The sequence below is a fragment of the Mauremys reevesii genome, linkage group 1, assembly GCF_016161935.1.
Source record: "Mauremys reevesii isolate NIE-2019 linkage group 1, ASM1616193v1, whole genome shotgun sequence".
Classification (NCBI taxonomy): Eukaryota; Metazoa; Chordata; order Testudines; family Geoemydidae; genus Mauremys; species Mauremys reevesii.
Genome location: NC_052623.1, coordinates 17,962,243 through 17,984,812, shown reverse-complemented (window position 1 = coordinate 17,984,812; position 22,570 = coordinate 17,962,243). Strand labels below are relative to the sequence as shown.

At 46.2% G+C, this 22,570-nt stretch overlaps 1 protein-coding gene across 5 annotated transcripts in view; it reads right to left on the bottom strand.

Moving 5' to 3' along the window:
* FCHSD2 (FCH and double SH3 domains 2) overlaps positions 1–7,993 on the bottom strand; it is a 252,994-nt gene extending 245,001 nt beyond the window's left edge. For 2 of the 5 annotated variants that reach the window (XM_039546268.1, XM_039546293.1), the window contains exons 1-2: positions 7,203–7,338; positions 3,935–4,032 (exon numbers count right to left, since the gene is read on the bottom strand). In XM_039546268.1, the coding sequence (XP_039402202.1) occupies positions 3,935–4,032; positions 7,203–7,223 (119 nt within the window). In that variant the 5' untranslated portion in view covers positions 7,224–7,338. Of the gene's footprint in view, positions 1–3,934; positions 4,033–5,098; positions 5,748–7,202; positions 7,339–7,971 lie in introns of those variants that run through there. The other 3 variants (XM_039546283.1, XM_039546258.1, XM_039546272.1) reach the window with 3 other exon arrangements.
* Positions 7,994–22,570: the final 14,577 nt, after the last annotated feature.

The following is a 22,570-nucleotide window of genomic DNA, read 5'->3' as shown; positions in this document are numbered from 1 at the left end:
CAACCACTCTCAAATTATTTCTTCTGGACCAGCTCTCCAAATCATTCACTCTATCTTGTAGATTTTGGATCAGACTTTGTTGCTTGTCTATTAGAGAGACAAGGTGGGCTTTTAGTGGACCAACTTCTGTTGGTGAAAGAGAAGCTTTTCAGCCGCACAGAGCTCTTCTACAGATCTGGGAAAGGTAGTCAGAGTGTCAGCTGAATACAAAGTGTAACAGATTGTTTAGCATAAGTAGTTAACACATATTGCAAGAGCCCATTCAAGCCGCTGATCTACAGTGATCCTAACAGAGCCCTCCCTGATCCTGGAGGATAGCCCCTGCAAACTGACCTATTGTGCTGCAGCGGTGGCTTTAATTTCAGAAATATCCTCTGATATTTTTCTAAGCAGGATCTGTTCTTCTGATACCTGCTTTAGCATTTTATAGATCTAAGATAGGCGTAATCAAGTCCTCCTCTCAGAGTGGTGCCATGCTGCACTGTACAAGGCTGTCAGAGTGCCTCTGCTTCTTTGTGATTTGTGGGGAGTCCCAGGAGGAAGGGGGGTTCAAAATGAGATCCATCTGCTACTAAGATGTTAAAGGCAGGATGAACCACCCAGAGACAAAAACTGTGCTGTAGTTTAGCAGATGTTAGCAGATTTTAGGGGGGCTGAGCAGCAGTTCCAGGTTTAGGCAGCCATCTTCCCCTGCAGGGTCCGCCCAGTCCACACACATTTGTTCTGAAATGTTTTAAAATCTTTTGGGACTTGCATTTAGTATTTTAAACTGTTGTGGAGAAAGTCCCCTTGACTTCACATCCTTTGCCCACCATTTCACATTGCCTCTGCCTCCCCATTTCTATTTGACTAACTACAGGACTATTTGTATACCTTTAATAGGCTTGGAAGGATTAGGTTTTATTGGTGTCAATTTCACTATACACATACATATACAAAAACCAAGGAAAAAATATTTCCATCCATAACAACTGAAATTTACAGATAGGCAAAGAAAGAAAAAAAATGCTACTTTAGAACTTGGGAGTTTAAAAATATTTTTGTATATTTTGACATGAGATGTTGACAATTTGTGGTTTAATCATTATAAAGCTTTAACTTTTTGAATCTTAATGTCTACTGTCATTAAACAGTCTGACTCTGCCCCATGATTTCCTGAAATTGTAAATCAAATAATTTTAAATGATTTAAAATAAACACTGGTGATATCTGTCCAAATTATTTAAAAAAGTAATTCTCCAAGCCTAGCCATAACAAAAGAATTGAATAGTTTGCACTTGCTATTGAAGGTCTGTAGTTTCAATTACTATTTTTAATGACATCTCCAAATGAGAAATAACAAATACATGGCATGAGCTGCAGAAAAGGCATTGTCCCTATAAAAGCACACTCAGCTGCCTTATATTTGAAAAGTGACACAAACACATTTAATGGTACAAGAATTACTTCTACTCTTGTAAAAATGGTAATTTTAACACTCAAGAAACACAAAACCAGAATAGAGGATGTTGCTGCAAATGAATGTTCTGAGGAAGAGGTCAAAAATAAGGGGAAAGGTGGTTAAATTTAAGGTGTGCCTGAAGCATACAATAAGGCTTTGGCTACACTTGCATTTCAAAGCGCTGCCGCGGCAGCGCTTTGAAGCGCTAAGTGTAGTCAAAGCGCCAGCGCTGGGAGAAAACTCTCCCAGCGCTGTCCGTACTCCACCTCCCTGTGGGGAATAACGGACAGCGCTGGGAACGCGGCTCCCAGCGCTGGGGCTTTGACTACACTGGCGCTTTGTAGCGCCGCAATTTGCAGCGCTGCAGAGGGTGTGTTTTCACACCCTGCTGCAGCGCTGCAAATTTGTAAGTGTAGCCAAGCCCTAAGAGTCAGCAACAAATTTTACACCTTGGCTTGCCAGAGCTCAAGTGCCAGCTCCCAACCCTGACATTTGATAGAAGGAGAGTGACAAATTCATGAAGGACATACACTTATAACCTTCACAAAAGCTAGGCCTCAGTCACTGTGTGTTATTCACCATGCTTAAATTCATCTCAAACATACACCATCCCTGCTATTCTAATACCAGCTCTTCTTCTGCAAAGACTGCAAAAGCTGTGTGGTGGTAATGTCACTCAACCAAATGCCATTAAGAGATTATGCTGAATCAAATGCATGAAGTTTTTTACCATCAAATCTGATCAAAAATTGAACCCAGACCTCAATAAGTGAAAGGACCGAGTACTAACTTGCTGTTTAAAAATCTGTGGTGTTTGTTTGTTTTCACATATGTATTCCAATAAGACACTGTACTGTCAACTGAGACTCCTGTTTAGAAGACAACACAGAGTCCACACTTTCATACTATAGGAAAGCCACCTATTTAAGTCTTACACAGACAGAAACTTAGTCAAGTCACAGAATGGCAGTTGTACCCTCTTTAGGAGTTTCATTCCCATTCTCGCATGTAAACCATAAGAGTAGAGAACAGAAAAAATAGTTTTAAAATGTTTTTCTTTTTAACACTATTGTACTTAAGTGGTAAAGAGTGTTCTTTTGAAAAACAGTTTTTTACAGACAAAATGTATAATACATAGCAAATGCTTGCAACAAGACTGATGGAAAGGCCCACTCAGTGACCACTCTTAATTCAGATTCTTAATTTGTAACACTAACATTTTAAAAATTATATTGATTCAAGAAAGGATTTTAATCCAGACTTTCACCTGCTCTCTTGTAACTTTTATGTAGCCAGAGACAATGAGATTTTTATGCCATGTTTCAGCAGAAAACAAGTATAAATGCCTAAACTATAAACCCCTGAAAATAAGGGTCTAGAAAGGAAATGCTGACAGAACCTGAACTAAAGCAGCACTTCCAGGTGCAGATATAATAAAATGAAGTTCCTATCTAAGGAAAAAAGTTCTCACATACCAATCTGCTACTCATTAACCAGTATTTACTTTGCAAATAATGTATAGCTACTACTTGTAAGATAACGGATGTGGTGATCTTGTTTCACTACCCATGAAAGAAGGCAGGATTCAGACAAAGATGGAAAGTGCAAGCAATTCTGGATATGACAAGTTTTATTGACATGAGACATAAGGAGACAGAGACTGAAACTGTAAGAACTTCACTGTATTCTAATCTCTTGTGAAGTTAAATCTTTGAGCTGGCACTTCACTTGCTCTCTACTGATAAGTAATATTACTGGATTTTCAGTCACTGACTGAAGCACAAGGTGCCAAAAAGAAGGAAAGCAATAGGTGTACTGATGACATTTGAATATTTCACAGCATGCCCATTGTAGAAATTGACAGTTTCTAAACAGGTTTAGTGATTCGTTCTCCACATAATTCCAGGTGCCCATTAGTCCTGCTTTGATCATAACATATATAAATGTTAAAGACAAACATTCACATTATTTAAAGACAAATAATGAAACTATCATATGAAACACGTAGAACTTTTCTATTGATCTCAATGTGCAAGGTTATGTAAAAAAAGTGCTTTATAAGTACTAATGCAAATACTTTTACTCATGTTTTCTGCACAAAAAATTAAATTCATGTAATGAATGCTCTTTAAACCTTCCTATGGCTAACTATAAATCATCAGTAATTTCATAAAAGTATTTTTTTAAAATGTTTTTAACACTAGAGACATCACTTGAACTGTGAGTCTATCCCAAAGAAAAAAAGTGCTGAACAGACCAATACTTTCTGGATTTGTTCATGACACATTTGTACACTTGCCCCATTGAAGAGAAGAAAAAACTATTTGCATTGTGTTAGTCCCAGTTATAATTTCCAGCTGTGTCAAAACTTTAACAGCCTAAAAGCAGGAAATCCAAGAGGAAATTCCATCGTCAGTTCCCGGAGTTTTGTAACCCAATGTTCTTCCAAAAGGAGATCTTAAAGGAATTTGGTAGCATTTGCTGTAACCTTACCTCATATCTTCAAGTAGATCACATTCTCCCTGATGCTTGGCCTGAAGTTTTGTCATCTGTTCAATTTGAATATTTTTTAGCTCTTGTGTAACTTTTACCTACAAAAAAGACAGATCATATATTTTAAGTAGGGTCTAGCTGTCATTTCAGTGGGAAAAAATATTTGATTTCCTTCATCTAACTTTATGATCTGTCCATCAGAATATGCAAATTAAACATTTTCAGTATGTGTAAACCTGTTTTGCTTGGTTAACATAACCCAATGCATCCACTTAACCAAAAACTGATTTTACCATATATTGTTTGGATTTAACCCTGTAACGTCTGCATTTCATACATCAGAGCTGTGCTCTGCTTGTTAACAACAAATATGCATGTTTTCTTCTTCCAAACCTCTGAGGATAAACCTGTCTACAACAGAAGAGGTTCAGCTTGAAACAAATAAGGGAGTTGGGAGAAAGAAATAATCTGCTGCTGATTTAACATTTAATAAAAACAATTCACACATTAATGAAACGTGCATTGATTAAACACTCCTACAATGGTTTTGTGAACACGCCTTTAAACACAGTCATGTGGTTGCCAGCACATCAGATCAAAAGTCACCCTCCTTAACAGTATGACTTCAGAAACATTGTGCCTTTTTTTATCATCAGTACAAAATACACTTTCTGTATGTTTTGAACCTTATAGCATTAAGATTTCAATAGCCTGGGAACCAGAGTGATAGTTGGCAGCATGGCGGGGGGGGGGGGGGGGGGGGGGGGAGGGATTGTTGTGATAAACATTAACCCCAGAAAAGGACTGACTTGGCCACAGAAACATGGGATTTTTAAAACAAGATCTTGGCATTTAACACATTCATTGATCAAGATGCATCTACATAGCAGCCTTAAACAGAAACAGCATCCATGCATCTAAAAATGTGATGCATGCATGAAAGGGGGGAAAAAATAAGAGTTTCTGCTATGGGGGAGGGGAAGAGGGAAAGACAGGGAGGAGGTGAAGGAAAGGATCTGCCATAAACCTCCCCTTTCTCTCAAAGCAAAACAATCCTCCAAATCTTATCTGCTAGCAACAGCTCCCCCCAACCTCAACACCAAAAATAATCCCCCGGCAACAAGAACCCCCAATCCCAGCACTACAGCAAGACAAGTTTCTCACCTCAGCTCCTTTCAAGATACAGCAAAACATACAAACCCTATGCTCTGATTAAGTAAGAAAGGGGTTTAGGTTTTTGAAAACAATACAAATGTTGAAACCTACATAGTGAAAATAAAATTCCATGTGAAAAATACAAGAGGCAAAGCATAAAGCACACATGCAATATAAATGAAATGCCAAATGCAAACTAAAATCCCGTGAAACATAAATAAGAATCCTTCAAAGGAAGCAGTCTCTATCCTCACAACAACAGAGGCAGAGACATTAGGAGGAGAGCAAGCAGTCAGTCCCCTGCAGCTGGATGCCCCGACCAGCTAGGGAGCCCAGAAAATGACAAGAGACTGACAAACAGCAGCCTTTTGTTTACACAACACAGGCACCCCCTCCCAATAACCCTCACCCATATGCAACTGCCTCCACACAGGCACCCACAAACCATTCCCTACATACACAATTAACTCTCTCTATCCCACTCCATACGCTAATCCCCAAATTTTCTTCTCACAGAATAACCCTCTCAACCCTAATCTATATAACTCCAACCCTCCACACCAACACGATCATCATTATCCCACTGTAAACTATTCCAACCCATCTCCCACATCAACCCAAACAACCCCCTCTCCATACAACCATCAAAATATAACTCCCCCACTCCAACAACCCTCATCTACACAATCCAACCATACTCTACCTCAGTACCTCAATAGAGACCATTTCCTAACCATAGCCCCTTCTTCACCCCAGTACAGACAATCCCAAATCCCGCCATACCCCAACATGCAGCCACACAATCAGCAAGGCAAATAAGCTCTCAATCCTATTTGATACACCTCCACCCCAATACAAACCAAGCCCTGCCCTAACCCTCCAATACAGATAAACACATACCCTCACACACCCCAACCTCTACACACAACTCCCAAACTCCTCACTCCCAATACACCCAGCCACCCACTTTCAATACAGCCTGTGGCACTCCCACACCAACCCCCCACATCCCAATACACCAACCCGTACACAGCCCATGTCCTTACACCAATACAGCCAGTACCACCCCACCACCCAATACACCCAGCGCCCAACCTGCTCACAGCCTACTCAGCCCCAATACAGCCAATGCTACCAGTACTGCCAGTGCCACCCCACACCCACTATACCCTGATCCCCAATACACCCAGCCCCAGCCCCCCAGTGCAGCCAGTGCCCCGGTCCCTGAACCCCAGTGCCACCCCACACCCACTATACCCTGATCCCCAATACACCAGCCCCAGCCCCCCAGTGCAGCCAGTGCCCCGGTCCCTGAACCCCAGTGCCACCCCACACCCACTATACCCTGATCCCCAATACACCAGCCCCAGCCCCCCAGTGCAGCCAGTGCCCCGGTCCCTGAACCCCGGTGCCACCCCACACCCACTATACCCAGATCCCCAATACACCCAGCCCCAGCCCCCCAGTGCAGCCAGTGCCCCGGTCCCTGAACCCCGGTGCCACCCCACACCCACTATACCCTGATCCCCAATACACCCAGCCCCAGCCCCCCAGTGCAGCCAGTGCCCCGGTCCCTGAACCCCGGTGCCACCCCACACCCACTATACCCTGATCCCCAATACACACAGCCCCAGCCCTCCAGTGCAGCCAGTGCCCCGGTTCCTGAACCCCGGTGCCACTCCACACCCACTATACCTGATCCCCAATACACCCAGCCCCCCAGTGCAGCCAGTGCCCCGGTCCCTGAACCCCAGTGCCACCCCACACCCACTATACCCTGATCCCCAATACACCCAGCCCCAGCCCCCCAGTGCAGCCAGTGCTCCGGTCCCTGAACCCCGGTGCCACCCCACACCCACTATACCCTGATCCCCAATACACCCAGCCACAGCCCCCCAGTGCAGCCAGTGCCCCGGTCCCTGAACCCCGGTGCCACCCCACACCCACTATACCCTGATCCCCAATACACCCAGCCCCAGCCCCCCAGCCCAGCCAGTGCCCCGGTCCCTGAACTCCGGTGCCACCCCACACCCACTATACCCTGATCCCCAATACACCCAGCCCCAGCCCCCCAGTGCAGCCAGTGCCCCGGTGCCACCCCCGCGGCTCCCACCTTCCTCGGCGGGGGCTGCATGGCGCTGCCGTCGCTCTCCGCATCAATCCCCGCTCGGCAGCGGGACGCGGCCCCCGCGGCGGAGAGAGGGAGGAGCCGGCGCCGGGATGCGGTGGAGGCGGGGGGGGGGGGGCGCAGAGCGCGGCTCCCGGTGGGGCGGCTCCCTCACGCCCGCGCCATGGGCCGGGGGCGGCGGGGCACCGGGCGGCGCGGGGGGGCGGGGGCGGAGGCGAGCGGCGAGTCCCGGCCCCGGGGAGGGAGAGCGGGGAAGGCGGGGACGTCGGCCCCTCAGCCAGCCCCAGGCCTGGGGGAGGGTGGGAAGGCGGCTCCGCAGCGCCCAGCAGCGGCCGCCGCGGGGAAGCGCTCCCTGGAGGCGGGCGGGGAAATGGCGCCCCAGCGCGGCCGAGACCCCGCCTGGCGGCCACCGCCGCAACACCCGCCCCTCCCCCACCGCGGCTCCGGCAACCACAGACAGCGGTCCGCCCAGCCGGGTAGACGTGGGGGCAAAACCATAGAGAGCTGGGCGGGACGGACACGTCCCCGCCAGGCGGGGGCGGCTCTCGGCGGCTAGCGCGCGAGAGACCACGCGCGGCTGGGGGCGTGCGCGCGGCCCGCGCTCATTCCCTTCCTTTGGCTCCCTGCCGCGAGCGCTCTGGGCTGGGGCTGCACGTGCGGCTGGCGCGCGGGGCTGGGGCTGCAGCGCCTGGGCGGAGGAGCTGGAGACGCAGCAGCAGCAGCAGCAGCAGCCGGGGTGGGGCAAGTGCAGCACCTGAGCGGAGGAGCTGCGGGCGTAGCAGCGCTGGGAGCGGGTTAGGGTGACCAGCTGTCCCGATTTTAGGGTCTTTTTCTTATATAGGCTCCTATTACCCCCCAACTCCCTGTCCCGATTTTTCACACTTGCCGTCTGGTTGCCCTAGAGTGGGGTAGGCAAGCTGTAGCTACCAGGGTGTCCAAGGAAGCAGCCCTTGCCCTCCTAGTGATGGGCTCGATGTCTACGGTGTGACGCACCCGGTGCAAAGTGTCAGGGAGGGGATAGGCAGCAGGCAGGAGAGCAGCACTGATTGTCAAGTATCAGAGGGGTAGCCGTGTTAGTCTGGTTCTGTAGAAGCAGCAAAGAATCCTGTGGCACCTTATAGACTAACAGATGTTTTGTAGCATGCTACAAAACATCTGTTAGGGCTTGGCTACACTTACAAATTTGCAGCGCTGCAGCAGGGTGTGAAAACACACCCTCTGCAGCGCTGCAAATTGCGGCGCTACAAAGCGCCAGTGTAATCAAAGCCCCAGCGCTGGGAGCCGCGCTCCCAGCGCTGTCCGTTATTCCCCACAGGGAGCTGGAGTACGGACAGCGCTGGGAGAGTTTTCTCCCAGCGCTGGCGCTTTGACTACACTTAGCGCTTCAAAGCGCTGCCGCGGCCAGCGCTGCCGCGGCAGCGCTTTGAAGTTTAAGTGTAGCCATAGCCTTAGTCTATAAGGTGCCACAGGATTCTTTGCTGCTTCTACAGCACTGATTGCTCTCTCCCAGGTCAGCAAGTTGTCCGCTGGCGGTGAGCTGAGTTGCCCTGAAGGCAGTGCGCTCAGCTACACGAAAATAAAGATCATCCCTTGTCCAATGAGCTTTCAGTCTAAAGTGAGACGCCTAGCATGTGGGGATGCAGTGGGGAACCCGGGGAGTGGGGTGAACTTAATTGGGAAAGGTGTTTGGTTTTTTGTTTTGTTCTGATTTAATGTTATGGCTTGTTGTAAACTCACTCCTAGGCCTGGTCCTTATGGACAAAGTGTGTTTCTGACAGGAGCTTGAAGAGAAATCTTGTGGCTTGCCTGGTGGGGATGGGAAGGGCATTCTGCACATAGGCAGCAGTGTGGGCAAAGGCTGCACAGAGATGAGAGCAAAGGGCGAGTGAGGTATTGGCACTGGTTTCCGTGGGAGAGCTGACGTGGGGGCAATCCAAGGTCTGAGATATAAGCAGGAGTAGAATTGTGAAAGGCTTTTAAGGCAAAGATGTGTTTAAGCCTATGGTGCTGTAAAGGGGATTCAAAGTGGGATTTGAAAAGGGGTGTCCTGATTAGATGGCTGTGTAAATGAGAAGAAGTCACAAATTCTATAAGGGGCCTGGCAGTAGGGGGGCTTTCTGACTAAATCCCTCCCAGATCTTCACCTGTCTCTATTGTGTGTTCTCACTAGCAGGTGTCTGTGACTTTGGTGGCCCTTAGGTGGAAACAGCCCATTGCTGCGATCACTTACTGGTCTTTCAGGGTGACTGGGAGATTTGCCTCCTGAACAGCAGCAGGACTAGTGAATTACAGTGTTCTGCACTCAATCCTCCCTGGCACTCCTGGCAACAGCTTTATTCAGACTGATCTGAAGGCTCCCAGCTTATTTCACTCCCAGCCTCCAGCTGCCATGGAAGCTTTGCCAAGGTTCCTCTTTGTCCTAGTTTGCCTCTAGTACTTGCATTGAGGTACGTGAGCTGTACCCGTTGTGTGCATGAACCAAGGTTTTCACTCTCCAAGGCTATTAATCCTGCCCCTTTTGTCAATATTAAATTAACTATGCCATAATTTGCAAAGTGCTGTGTGATTCTTTACAATGAAAGTTGCTGTATAAACAGGGCTTCAAAACATTGCCAGAGTTAGATATAAAGGTGAGGTAAGGAGGCTCCCATCAGGAAGATAGAGGATCAATACTAGCTGTTGTGTGTATGACTGGATTCTTACCGTGGTGCTGACCCTGACCCTTACTTGAGGGCTCCATCTTCTGCTGGAATGGATAAGGAGCTCTCTACTTCCCAGGTCAGCCTTAGAACATCTGGATTGTTGGGGCTATCTTTGCTATTCTTCCACCCTCTTGGGTGTTGTGAGGTGTGGTGGTCTCTGCTACTTCAATCTTTTTGGATAATCTTTCCCACAGAAAAGCCCCTCAGGCACTGTTCATACCTTTCCCAAGCATCAACCGAGTGAAATTGTCATGATCTGTGTCAGTTCTGCTGCTGTAGTTCTGAACAGCAGATGTGAAAATGAGTTTTATTCATTTTACTCTGCTGCTACCTTTCAAAGGCAACATCCTGCAAGGTGCTGAGTGCCTTCAACTCACAGGTTAATCAGGACCAGGCCCCAAAGGCGGCATATTTCTCTGCTCCTTCCAACATGGGCTCTGATTTGACAGTATTAGCTCTTCTTGCTCCCTAGGTGTATTGGCTCCTCTTGCTCCCTAGGTGTCATGGAGACAGCAACTGACAGGAAATGAGGAGAAACGAGACAGCACCTGAGGGGAAATGATCGCCAGGTTGGTTAGTTTGGGGTGGTGTAAAAGTTTACTTTGGACATCAGTTTTGTCATTAAATAGATATTTCCCTCTAATTTAGTTAAGATCACCCATACAACCTTAACTTGGCCATTTTCTGACTTTTGAGTGCTTTCCTTTGCAACCATTTTGTACATTTTGGAGTATGGCGTTACAGCTTAATAGCTGTTGCTTAAATTTGAATCAAATACTTCATGAAATATTGACTGATGGACACTTTTCAATGAAATATTTGTGGCACTGATTATTACATAAGTTTCGAAGTGGGAGGATCTGACAATACCAACATAAGTTGGCAGTAAATATAGCATGAATGCACTTGGATTGCTGGGCCTGACTTCATTTAACATATTAGATCTGAGATGTGAAGAGCCCAATGGGATGTAGGAAATATCCATGTGCGTTTCATGAAAAACTTGCCTTGAATCATGTTCCACTGACTTCACCAATGCTCTTACCAGTCTACGGAATTCTTTGCCTCACTGTTCTCACACTGCTGAAGTATTATCTCTATTTCGGGTTTTCTTTATTAATTATGAAGTGAGTTATTTCTACTCAAAATTGGCACCATTATAACCTCTAATAAACAAATACCCTAGTGCAGGGGTGGGCAAACTATGGCCCGGAGGCTGCATCCGGACCCCCAAACATTTTAATCCGGCCATTGAGCTCCCACTGGGGAGCAGGATCTGGGACTTGCCCCACTCTGGCGCTCCAGCCAGGGAGTGGGGTCAGGGGCTTGCCCTACTCCGCGTGGCTCCCAGAAGCAGCGGCATGGCCCCGCTTCGGCTCCTATGCATAGGGGCAGCCAGTGGGTTCCACACACTGCCCCTGCCCAAAGCACTGCCCCGCAGCTCCCATTGGCCAGGAACCACAGCCAATCAGAGCTGCAGGGCAGCGCCCATGGACAGAGCAGTGCACAGAGCCACCTGTCTGTGCCTCCGCGTAGGAACCAGAGGGGAGACATGCTGCTGCTTCCAGGAGCTGCTAGAGGTAAGCCGCCTGGAGCCTGCACCCCGACCCCCTCTCAAGCCCCAACCCCAGCCCCGATCCCCCTCCCTCTCTCCGAACCCCTCAGTCCCAGCCCGGAGCACCCTCCTGCACTCCCAACTCCTCATCCCCAGCCCCACCTCAGAGCCCGGCCGCACCTCCAGCCGGAGCCCTCACCCCTTTCCGCACCCCAACCTCCAATTTCGTGAGCATTATTGCCCACCATGCAATTTTCAGACCCAGATGTGGCCCTAGGACCAAAAAGTTTGCCCACCCCTGCCATAGTGGAGCCTGATTTTTAAATAGAAGTAATGTGTCCTTATTGCCGCATGAATTATTAGTGATTATATTTATTTAGTATTGTCGTTAGGTAAGGGAATTAGCTTTCCCTGGGAGACCTTTAGTAAAGGATTTCTAAACTCCAGTGCTCCAGTTTGTAGTGTTAATGTTCTGGTTCAACACTGCATCTCACTATAGTTAAACTGTCTGCAGTGTGTAATCCTACTGACCTCTATTGGCTATGTAAACAGTTTTGTATCAGGATAACTAGTATTTCCTTCTTCAAAAATTCAGATAGGTCAGATTATAATCTCCTGCTCTGTTGGGGTGTTTCTCAGTGTTACCCATAGCAGAGAAGAGGCTATAAAATGATAATAATGACTATAAAAGAAGGGGGGGGGGGGTTGTGACTGCTGGACATAGTACATGTGGTTCTCGCCCTCTAGCTCCTAAATCTTAAATGCAGCTTATGTTGCAGTGGTGCCAGCAGTTGCAGCAGTCAGAGAGGCTTGGAGGCAGGTAGAGCTGTGACTTTACAGCTCTATTGGCCAAAATTTCTTCTTCCTTACACAGAGAGGGGTTACTACAGTATTATCCACAGCCTAATGGATTCCTTTCCCCTCTACCCTCGCAGAACTTACCAGGGCATAGTCACTTTTCAGGGCTTTGGATCTGGCCTGCGGGATTTGCCCCCCGTAGTGCCGCAGGCCCCGCATCGCTCTCAGAAGCGGCCGGTATGGCACCACATCCCTGGGGCCCTGGGGGGGCAGAGGGCTCCATGCGTTGCTCCAGGCACTGTGCCCCGCAGCTCCCATTGGCTGGGAACAGGGAACTGTGGCCATAGGGAGCTTTGGTGGAGGTACCTGGAGGCCTGGCAAGGGCAGCGCGTGGAGCCCTGTGGGGCCCACCCCCTGGGGCTGCGCAGGGATGTGAGGAGTGGCACGGCATGGGGCCAGGGCAGGCAGGCAGGGAGCCCCCCAACTCCCCTGAGCCCCCTGCCTGCACCTCACACCCCTCTTGCACCCCAACCCCCTGCCCTGAGCCCCCTCCTGCACCCTGTCAGGTTTCAGAGTAGCAGCCGTGTTAGTCTGTATCAGCATCTCTACACAAAAGAATAAACGGACACAAATCTGACATCAGGAATCATAACATTCAAAAACCAGTAGGAGAACGCTTCAGCCTCTCTAATCACACAGTGACAGACATTAAGGTGGCAATTTTGCAACAGAAAAGCTTGAAAAACAGACTCCAACGAGAAGCTGCTGAACTTGAATTAATATGCAAACTAGATACCATTAACTTAGGTTTGAACAGAAACTGGGAATTGCTCGGTCATTACACTAATTGAATCTATTTCCCCATGTTAAAGTATCCTCACACCTTTGTGTCAGCTGTCCGAAATGGGCCATCTTGATTATCACTACAAAAGTTTTTCTCCCCTTCTGATAGTAGCTCCTCTTAATTAATTAGCCTCTTACAGTTGGTATGAGTACTTCCACCTTTTCATGTTCTCTGTATGTATAAATATCTTCTTACTGTATGTTCCATTCTATGCATCCGATGAAGTGGGCTGTAGCCCACGAAAGCTTATGCTCAAATAAATTTGTTAGTCTCTACGTGCCACAAGCACTCCTGTTCTTTCTCTTGCACCCTGCCCCCCAACTCCCTGCCCTGAGCCCCCTGCCTGCACTCCCAAACCCTCCTGCACCCCAACTCCCTGCCCTGAGCCCCCTGCCTGCACCTCACACCCTGACCCCCTTCCCTGAGCCCCCTCCTGCACCCTGCCCCCAACTCTCTGTCCTGAGCCCCTGCTGCACCCCTCCTGCATCCCAACCCCCTGCCCTGAGCCCCCTCCTGCACCCCTCACCTCTCCTGCACCCCAGCTCCCTGCCCTGAGCCCCCTCCTGCACCCTGCCCCCAACCCCCGGCCCTGAGCCCCCTGCCTGCACCCCACACCCTTCCTGCACCCCAACTCCCTGCCTTAAGCCCCCTGCCTGCACCTCGCACCCCTCCTGCACCCCAACCCCTTGCCCTGAGCCCCCTCCTGCACTCCGCATCCCTCTTGCACCCCAACCCCCTTCCCTGAGCCCCCTCATACACCCCGCATCCCTCCTCTGCCCCAATCCCTTGCCCATAGCCTCTTCCTGCACAGCGCACCCCCCCACACACACTCCCTCCCGCACCTTAACCTTTACGATGTTTGCCTTTTAAAAAAATAATAATTCCCTGGGTGCACCCCCTAATGAAATGTGCTGCGCACGCCTATGGTCACTTTACTTATACCATGCACACTTCACAAGATTTGCTCCACAAACTATAGCCTATGCCATACAAAAATGACTTAGCAAGACTCTCAACCAGTATACTCCAGCCCTGTTTGTGAATTTGGCTCTTCCCTCTCTGATACCAGGCTTGTTTTCAGGAGTGATGGCAAAGTATTTGGTTGTTCCCTACACAGCCAAATGCTGCTTCTAGTGACACGCTTGCAGCCAGCAGTCATGTGCTGTGATCATCAGATCTCAGATTAAGCCGGAATGGGCAAAATCAGCACTTGGTTGGGAGATCTTCAAGGAAAACTCGGGTGCTGCAAGAAGTGGAGTAGTGTCTCAGAGTTTGGGCTGTTGAATCAATGCCCCTATCAGGATGTTAGGAGACACTGATTGCTGTTGTGTAATTGAGATGTGCCATCAAGCTTTCAGCCATCTGTGGTCATTAGTGATTCTGCAGCACTTTTCATGAGGAATGGTGTTAATCTTGGTGTTTTGCCTAAATTCTGATTTAGGGGATTATATCCTGCCTCCATAACACAAAATTCCTCCTATTTTTTGAACTAGGTCTGACATTCTTCACTTGTCCTAAACAGTTGAATACCAATGATGTGATCTGATATCCTTTATCTTGTTCAATCCTGGAAGTGGCAGCAATTTAGGGATGGTTGAAGCATTTCCTGGATATATGCTGAGCAGTGTATAGGTTGTAAAGTGCTTTGGTGTGACAAGTGTCAAGTATAATCATTATTTAATACATGGCTGTAGCACTACTCACATATAGTACTCCTGGGGGGATTCTGCACCACTGTGTGCATGCATATTTCATGGGCCCTGCATATTTTTAAATTTTTTTTTGGCCAAAAATATCTTCTGCTGAAAAGTTGGTGCAGTTTTGCCCTTTGCCCACCAGAGGGTGCTGTGGCCCTGGAACAGAGCAGCCACTCCTGGCCAGCCCCAGCTACGATAGGGAAGAGAAAGAGTCTGCAGTGCCTTCTTCGCAGCGCCTGCCGGGCCAGGTCAGGAGCTATGGGGAGACTGAGGCTGCTGGGAGGGTTAGACACAGGGGCTCATAAGGGCTAGTGGGGGAGGACAGACTGGGGCAGGGGCTGAATGGGAGTGGAGGCTCAGGGCCACGGCGGGGGGGAGGTGCAGGGCCACATGGGAAGAAGGGGAGGAGGTGCAGAGTTATGTGGGGAGGGGGTATGGCTGAAAGGAGGCACAGACACATGGGTGCAGGGGACACATGGAGATGAGGGGAGGGGGCTGGCTGAGGAGGTGCAGGGGGGTCGTGGGTGTCAGTGGGGGTGGAGGGACATGTGGACAGGGGGTGCAAGGACACATAGGGACAGGAGCACATATGCCTCACTGAATGGGAGAGGCTAGGGCTCAGCCAGGGTCTGCATGGGGGACGCTCCCTAATAATCCCTTCCCGCCCTGCAAAAAACCTGTTCCATACTTTTTTCGAACCATACCCAACAACCTTTCAAGTTCATATCCAGGGTCCTTCCCAGCAATTACTTCCCTCTCCCTCAGCTCCTCCATTACCCCTGACTCCCCCAAGCCTTTGCATTACTTCTGAGGGGTATGGGAAATACAGTTCTGTACTGTAGTTTAAATGAATTATTACTCAGAGTTCTGTATTAATATGCCTAGTAAAGAATCTCTTTGTCAAAAAACATTTCCTGAATTTTTTTGTTGTCTGTATTGTTACAGACATACTTGCTGACAGGTATTTTTAAATAAATTACCAAATAATTGAAACTGGTGTGGTTATATTGTGTTATTCTGACAAATAAAATATGCAGAATTTTAAAATATTGTGTGCAGAATTTTTAATTTGGTGCAGAATTTTTTATTTTTTGGCACATAATTCCTCCAGGAGTAATGTAGTGTGGCAATTGAAGTCAGGAAGAGAAAACCACAAGAATCATTTAGAGAAAGCAAGAGTATTATTCAATTTGGATTTTAAAACAGCAACTGGCCTGGCCAACTGGGCCCTTGTCTACATTAAAAAAGTTAGTACCTACATTACAACAATTACTAGAATCAGTGCAGCTGCACTAATGGTAGTAACATTGCAAGCACCAGTGTAGAGAGGTTCCAGGAGACCTACCCCATTCTCAAGAGCAGTTTGGATAAAACTTGTGGTTCACAAGGATAAAACCACCTGAGCCCTATCTATGCTAGTAGTTTAGCACTGGTGCATGTACTACAATGTTGGGGTGATAGAGGTACTTACTTTTCAGGTGGAGATATACCCACTGTAAGAGAATCCCATCAAAGGAGCAGGAGAGATGTTAGAGAGCTATCTGGTGAACTGTAAAGGAAATAATGGGTAATGTTAGCAGGACATCTCCTGGCCCCTGGTGCAAGAGACCACTGAGCCAAGTACAGTAGCAGGATTTTTAGAAGGGCCATGTAATTTGTGACTAATACTAACCTTTGTAGTTATGCAAGCTAAGGTAAGGGGTTATCAACATGATCAGCTATTGGGAAATGAAGAAATCTACCTTCCCTATGGACATGCATGCCCCATTACCGTATTCCTCAATGGCTATGTTCATGAAGGTATTTTCAATCTTTTTCTGAAACATTGGTGAGTGTCAGTGCCCCAATCCTGATTTGATGGGATGGCCCATAATCCAATCAAGTATGTTCAATCCTATGTTACTGTAACATGCCTGATGACTTCCAGCATGTGAGAGAGGTGAGAAATACCTTGCATAGGGATTACCCAAAAAACCAAACCCACTTTCTTGTACGTGACTGCTTCATCCAGGGGACATGTCCTCTGATTAAAATGGAATCAGCAATACCATCACCTTTTTGTGCCAAGGCCTTTCTCAAACAGCCACCTTATTTCTTTAGTGCATGAAATAATCCAATAGAACTAGTTTGGGGGGTCTGAAGGATTCACATGTAAGAAATCCAAGTAGAGAAAATGAACATCCTTGTTGCTGCCTGTCCTGTAGTTCTTTCCAGCTTGTCTTTTATAATGATTCTCCTAATGTGTACTGCAATTTATGTACTGTACCTATTGGTCTACGATCTGGTCTTGAGGTTCCCAAGCTGTGGCCCCAGTACTGCTCTTGGGTCATTGAACACTTGCTGATGGCCTATGAAGAGTGGACTGGTCACATGTTGACTCTCCTTGTTTCTAGCTGTGGGGAACAAGACAAGTGCGAAGGAAACATGAAAAGCCAAAGTATGATCTTGCTTTTTCCCTCACAAGGAGGGCAAAGCAATTATTGCAATAAAGATAGCTACAGACAACAAACACTTCTCTACTATCTTTCCATGTAAGTAGTTGCTTTAATTGCTCTCAGGATAGGGGAGCTGTCCATGAGCCAAATTTTCTATTAAGATAAGATCCAACCCGTGAAAGAGTTGCAAAACTCTTGATCTAATCCATTTGCCATATTCAGAGAAGGCCAGGCCTCGAGATAAGAGATCTGGAGTGAAAACAGTGATGATCAGTACCTCAACCTCTACATGTCAGTAATGGAGCCCACTAGCCAACAGGGACTGATCTTTATGACTAAACAAACTTGGATCTCATGTATTTTTTTCCAGTTAGTAGGAAAGCAGTTCATGCTGAAATATCTCAAAGTATTTATATACACAATGTGTATATCTTTACAGGAATTGCTTTACCATCAATAAGCCACAGCCACTTCTGGAATGGAAAGTGGCAACTGTTAAATAATTCACAGCAATGCAAAACTTGTAGGTCAGGAAGTGATACAGAAGATGTAGCCAAAATTGCTACTGCTGTAGACTTTCTGCCGGTTTTTAAAATATTTCATGCTGCAACAATTAAAGATAATACAATAGGACCAACTGAATGCTCAGTAAACCTGTTTGCTACATTGTATGCAGCAAGTACATCACTTTCAAGATACAGCACTGATTTCTTGTTTTCACCCAGCTTATTGCTACACAAGACTCATTATTTAAAAGCTGATTGCAAAGTACTATGCAAGACACAAGAATGCTCTGTTTCCCCTGCTCAAGTTATTTCTCATTCTGAACTGCTTTAAATAGCAAAACTCAAGCTGGGAGCAAGTTCTGTTGTCTACATTATTTTTATCATTAATGCGGCAGTTTACCAAAATGGCCTTGCACCGCCACAAACCCCCCAAAAATCTAGACACTAGTGAAGAACATTTGTAAATATCAGTGCAGCTAAGGTATTTTTTTATCTGCCATCTATGACGTTGGGTGACCTTTAAAAATTCTCCCTCTCATTTTCAAATGTCCATTGACTTCCACGGAGCCACTTTCCAGTCCCTCTATTCTCAGAGTGAGAGTTGCATGCGTATTTTTGGCATTAAGTCAAGTTCGTTTAAGGTGGACATTGGACTCTGCCAATGGTGCGTCTTGCCCCTACTCCTGTTCATGATTTTCATGGACAGGATATCAAGCCGCAGCCGAGCTGTGGAGTGCATCTGTTATGGGGACTCGGAGGTGGCATTTCTGCTGTTTGCAGATGATGTTGTCCTTCTTGCTTCTTCAGACTGCGATCTCCAATGCGCACTCAAACGACCGCTGCTGAGTGTGAAGCAGCTGGGATGAGAATCAGCACCTCCAAATCAGAGGTCATGGTCCTCTCCCGGAAGAAAGTGGACTACTCTTTCCAGGTGAGGAGGGAGCAGCTGCCCTTAGTGGACAAGTTCAAGTATCTAGGGATCTCATTTACGAGTGATGGTAAGAGGGAGCAAGAGATCAACTGGCGGATTGGTGTGGCAGCGGCAATGATGCAGGCGCTGTACCGATCTGTGGTGGTGAAGCAGGAGCTGAGTTCTCAGACAAAGCTCTCGGTTTACAGATCACTCTATGTTCCCATCCTCACCTATGGTCATGAACTTTGGGTAATCACTGAAAGGACGAGATCACGGGTACAAGTGGTGGAAATGAGGTTTCTCCGCAGAACATGGAACCTCTTTCCCCAGAAGACTCCATATCTCTGTCCTCACAGCTGGAAGGAACTTTATCTGGGGTAACCCTCAGAGAAAAGCATTTTAAAAAGGGTGACTGGACTATAAAAGTGAGGGGCAAGAATACCCCAAGCAATCTCTCCCTATCTTTTTCTCTCTTTCACCTAAGAAGATCAAGGAACAAGCCTTTAGACTTTGGAAGGGATCCAGACATGAAAATGTGGTTAGCAATGTTGCTGGGAACATGTAAGGATTTCACCTTGAACCAAGTCTAGATTAGTTTTAGCTGCTAGAAAGCGTTTTCATCTTTATTTCTCTTGTAACCATTTGACTGTAATACCTTATACTTGTATTCACTTAAAATCTTAGTTAAATAAACTTGTTTTATTTTTTAATCTAAACTAGTCCACTGTTGTGTTTGAATTGAGCTGGTTGGTGACTCCGTATAAAGTAGCGGACTGTTACATATTGACCCCTTATGGGTGCAACAGACCTATAATATCTGAACGGTCCAGGAGAGGGCTGGAGAGTGCAGAACAAATGTTTTGGGGAAAATTCAGGACTGGGATGTTTTGGAGTCACCATGTAGGTAGTAAGTAGGACTGTCAATTAATCAAAGTTAACTCACGTGATTAACTCAAAAAAATTAATTGTGATTAAAAACATTAATCGTGACTAATAGCAGTTTTAAATTCACTGTTAAACAATAGAATACCAATTGAAATTTATTAAATATTTTGGATGTTTTTCTATATTTTCATATATATATTGATTTCAATAACACAGACTACAAAGTGTATATTATTTTTATTACAAATATTTTCACTGCAAAAATGATAAAATAATCTTTTTCAATTCACCTCATACAAGTACTGTAGTGCAATCTTTGTCATGAAAGTGCAACTTACAAATGTAAATTTTTTTTGTTACATAACCACTTAAAAACAAAATGTAAAACTTTAGCGCCTACAAGTCCACTCAGTCCTACTTCTTGTTCAGCCAGTCACTAAGACAAACAAGTTTGTTTACATTTACAGGAGATAATGCTGCCCTCTTCTTATGTACAGTGTCATCAGAAAATGAGAATAGGCATTTTCAAGGCACTTTTGTAGCCAGCATTACAAGGTATTTACGTGCCAGATATGCTAAACATTCGTATGCCCCTTCATGCTTGAGCCACCATTCCAGAGGACTTGCTTGCATGCTGATGACACTCGTTAAAAAAATTATGTGTTAATTAAATTTGTGACTGAACTCCTTGGGGGGAAAATTGTATGCCCCCTGCTCTGTTTTACTGACATTCTGCCAGATATTTCATGTTATAGCATTCTTGGATGATAACCCAGCACTTTCACCGCAGATTTGACAAAATGCAAAGAAGGTACCAGTGTGAGATTTCTAAAGATAGCTACAGCACTCGACCCAAGTATCTGAAGTGCCTTCCAAATCTCAGAGGGACAAGGTATGGAGCGCGCTGTCAGAAGTCTTAAAAGAGCAATACTCCAATGCGGAAACTACAGAACCCGAACCACCAAAAAAAGAAAACCAATCTTTTGCTGATGGTATCTGATTCAGATGATGAAAGTGAACATGCGTCAGTCCGCACTGCTTTGGATTGTTATCAAGCAGCACACCCATTATCAGCGTTGACACATGTCCTCTGGAATGGTGGTTGAAGCATGAAGGGATATTTGAATCTTCAGTGCATCTGGCATGTAAATATCTTGCGACGCCGGCTACAACAGTGCCATGAGAACACCTGTTCTCACTTTCAGGTGACATTGTAAACAAGAAGTGGGCAGCATTATCTCCTGCAAATATAAACAAACTTGCTTGACTGAGCTGAACAAGAAGTAGGACTGAGTGGATTTTCAGGCTCTAAAATTTTACATTTTTTTATTTTTGAATGCAGGGGGGTTTTGTACATAATTCTACATTTGTAAGTTCAACTTTCATAATGAAGAGATTGCACTACAGTACTTGTATTAGGTGAATTGAAAAATACTATTTCTTTTGTTTTTGACTGCGCAAATACTTGTAATAAAAAATAAAGTGAGCACTGTACACTCTGTTTTCTGTGTTGTAATTGAAAATATATTTGAAAATATCAAAAACATCAAAAATATTTGAATAAATAGTATTCTATTATTGTTGAACAGTGCGATTAATCACAATTAATTTTTTTTTCGCTTGACAGCCCTAGTTGTAATCACGGCTGCTGGAAGCCAGAGTGTGGCTGGGGTGTTGCTGACAGGCTGCTGGGATCAGAGTTGCTGGACCAGGGCTGTAGCTATACACAGACACTCAGGATGTAACCTGCCTGCTCTTTGTGAGCAGCCCAGTGTGGGAGCTACAGCAGCACAGCATTGTGAGCACCCATGGTTGCAGGGTAGGTGGTGACAACCCCTCACTGGTCTGGATGGCACCCCAGAGTGTGACAGCTACAGACAGGTTTTGCTCCAATTTAACTATCTTGGTTAGAGGCGTGACTTTATAGTTAAATTGGTACAACCCCTAGCATGGACTCAGTTATGCCAGTATGAAGATGCTCATACTTCTCTGCCACTAATGCACCTGAAAGCTGCATGGCATCAAAAGAGTTAGTGAGAACCACCTTGATGTTAGAGAAAACTGGATGTCTCAGAGGATTGGTTGTGGGATGTGTTTCCTTTCCCCTATTGTCTACACATGGAAATTGACTGGCACAGGTATTTTGGAATAACTATTCTGCAATAGGTATTCCAGAATAACTCCCTGTGTGAACACTAATCCAAAATAAAACTTGCTTTATTCTTGAACAATTACTCTGCTTTGAAAGCCAAGTAATTCTGGAATAAAATCACTTTTACTCTGGAATGGAGTCTACATTGACTGGAATATCTATTCTGCTATTTTCCTTGTGTAGAGAAGGCCTGAGTCGTCTGTTCAAGTACTACCAAAGACTTGGTAGTAGTGAGTGAAAGTTCTTGTCAATGCCATCAGACGGTCATCAGATGATTCAGGAGTTGGTAGTCTGAGTCCAGTTCCCAACTGGAAACCAAAGATTGCCCCGACTGACACTTATCTGTTATGCTGAAAGGTGCTAATGGCAGTTGTCAGGTGACTCTTTGGTCCAAAGACAATCACAGACGATGTTGAAGTGAATGGGTGTGCTAAGCATTCTTTCTGAGGCAAGGAAAGGAACCAAGCCCCTTTATATAGTACAGACACATACAAACACTGGAGGATTGCTCACACTATACGGCAGGTCAGAGTTGAGCCATGTGAGTTGAGGGCATTCCCCAACTGCAAATGCAGAGCGTAGGATATTGGTTTTGCAGCTTGTATAGCGTGTTGGAGGCAGAAAGCTTGGAGAAGCAGTTGTGAGCGTGAGAGGAAGCAAAGAGACAGCACGCTGGGCACAGAGCTCACTGGAGATTTCTGAGCAAGGCAATTGCCTGCTGTTGTTTGTTTACAAAAATGTGCACAAAGTCCTGTTTCCCTGAACACAGTGGAAACACAATCACACCAAAGAAATACCTGGCTAGTCAAATTGTTTTTTCCCCTCTAATGAAAACAACCCTGCAAGGTCCTGAATATTGACTCCCT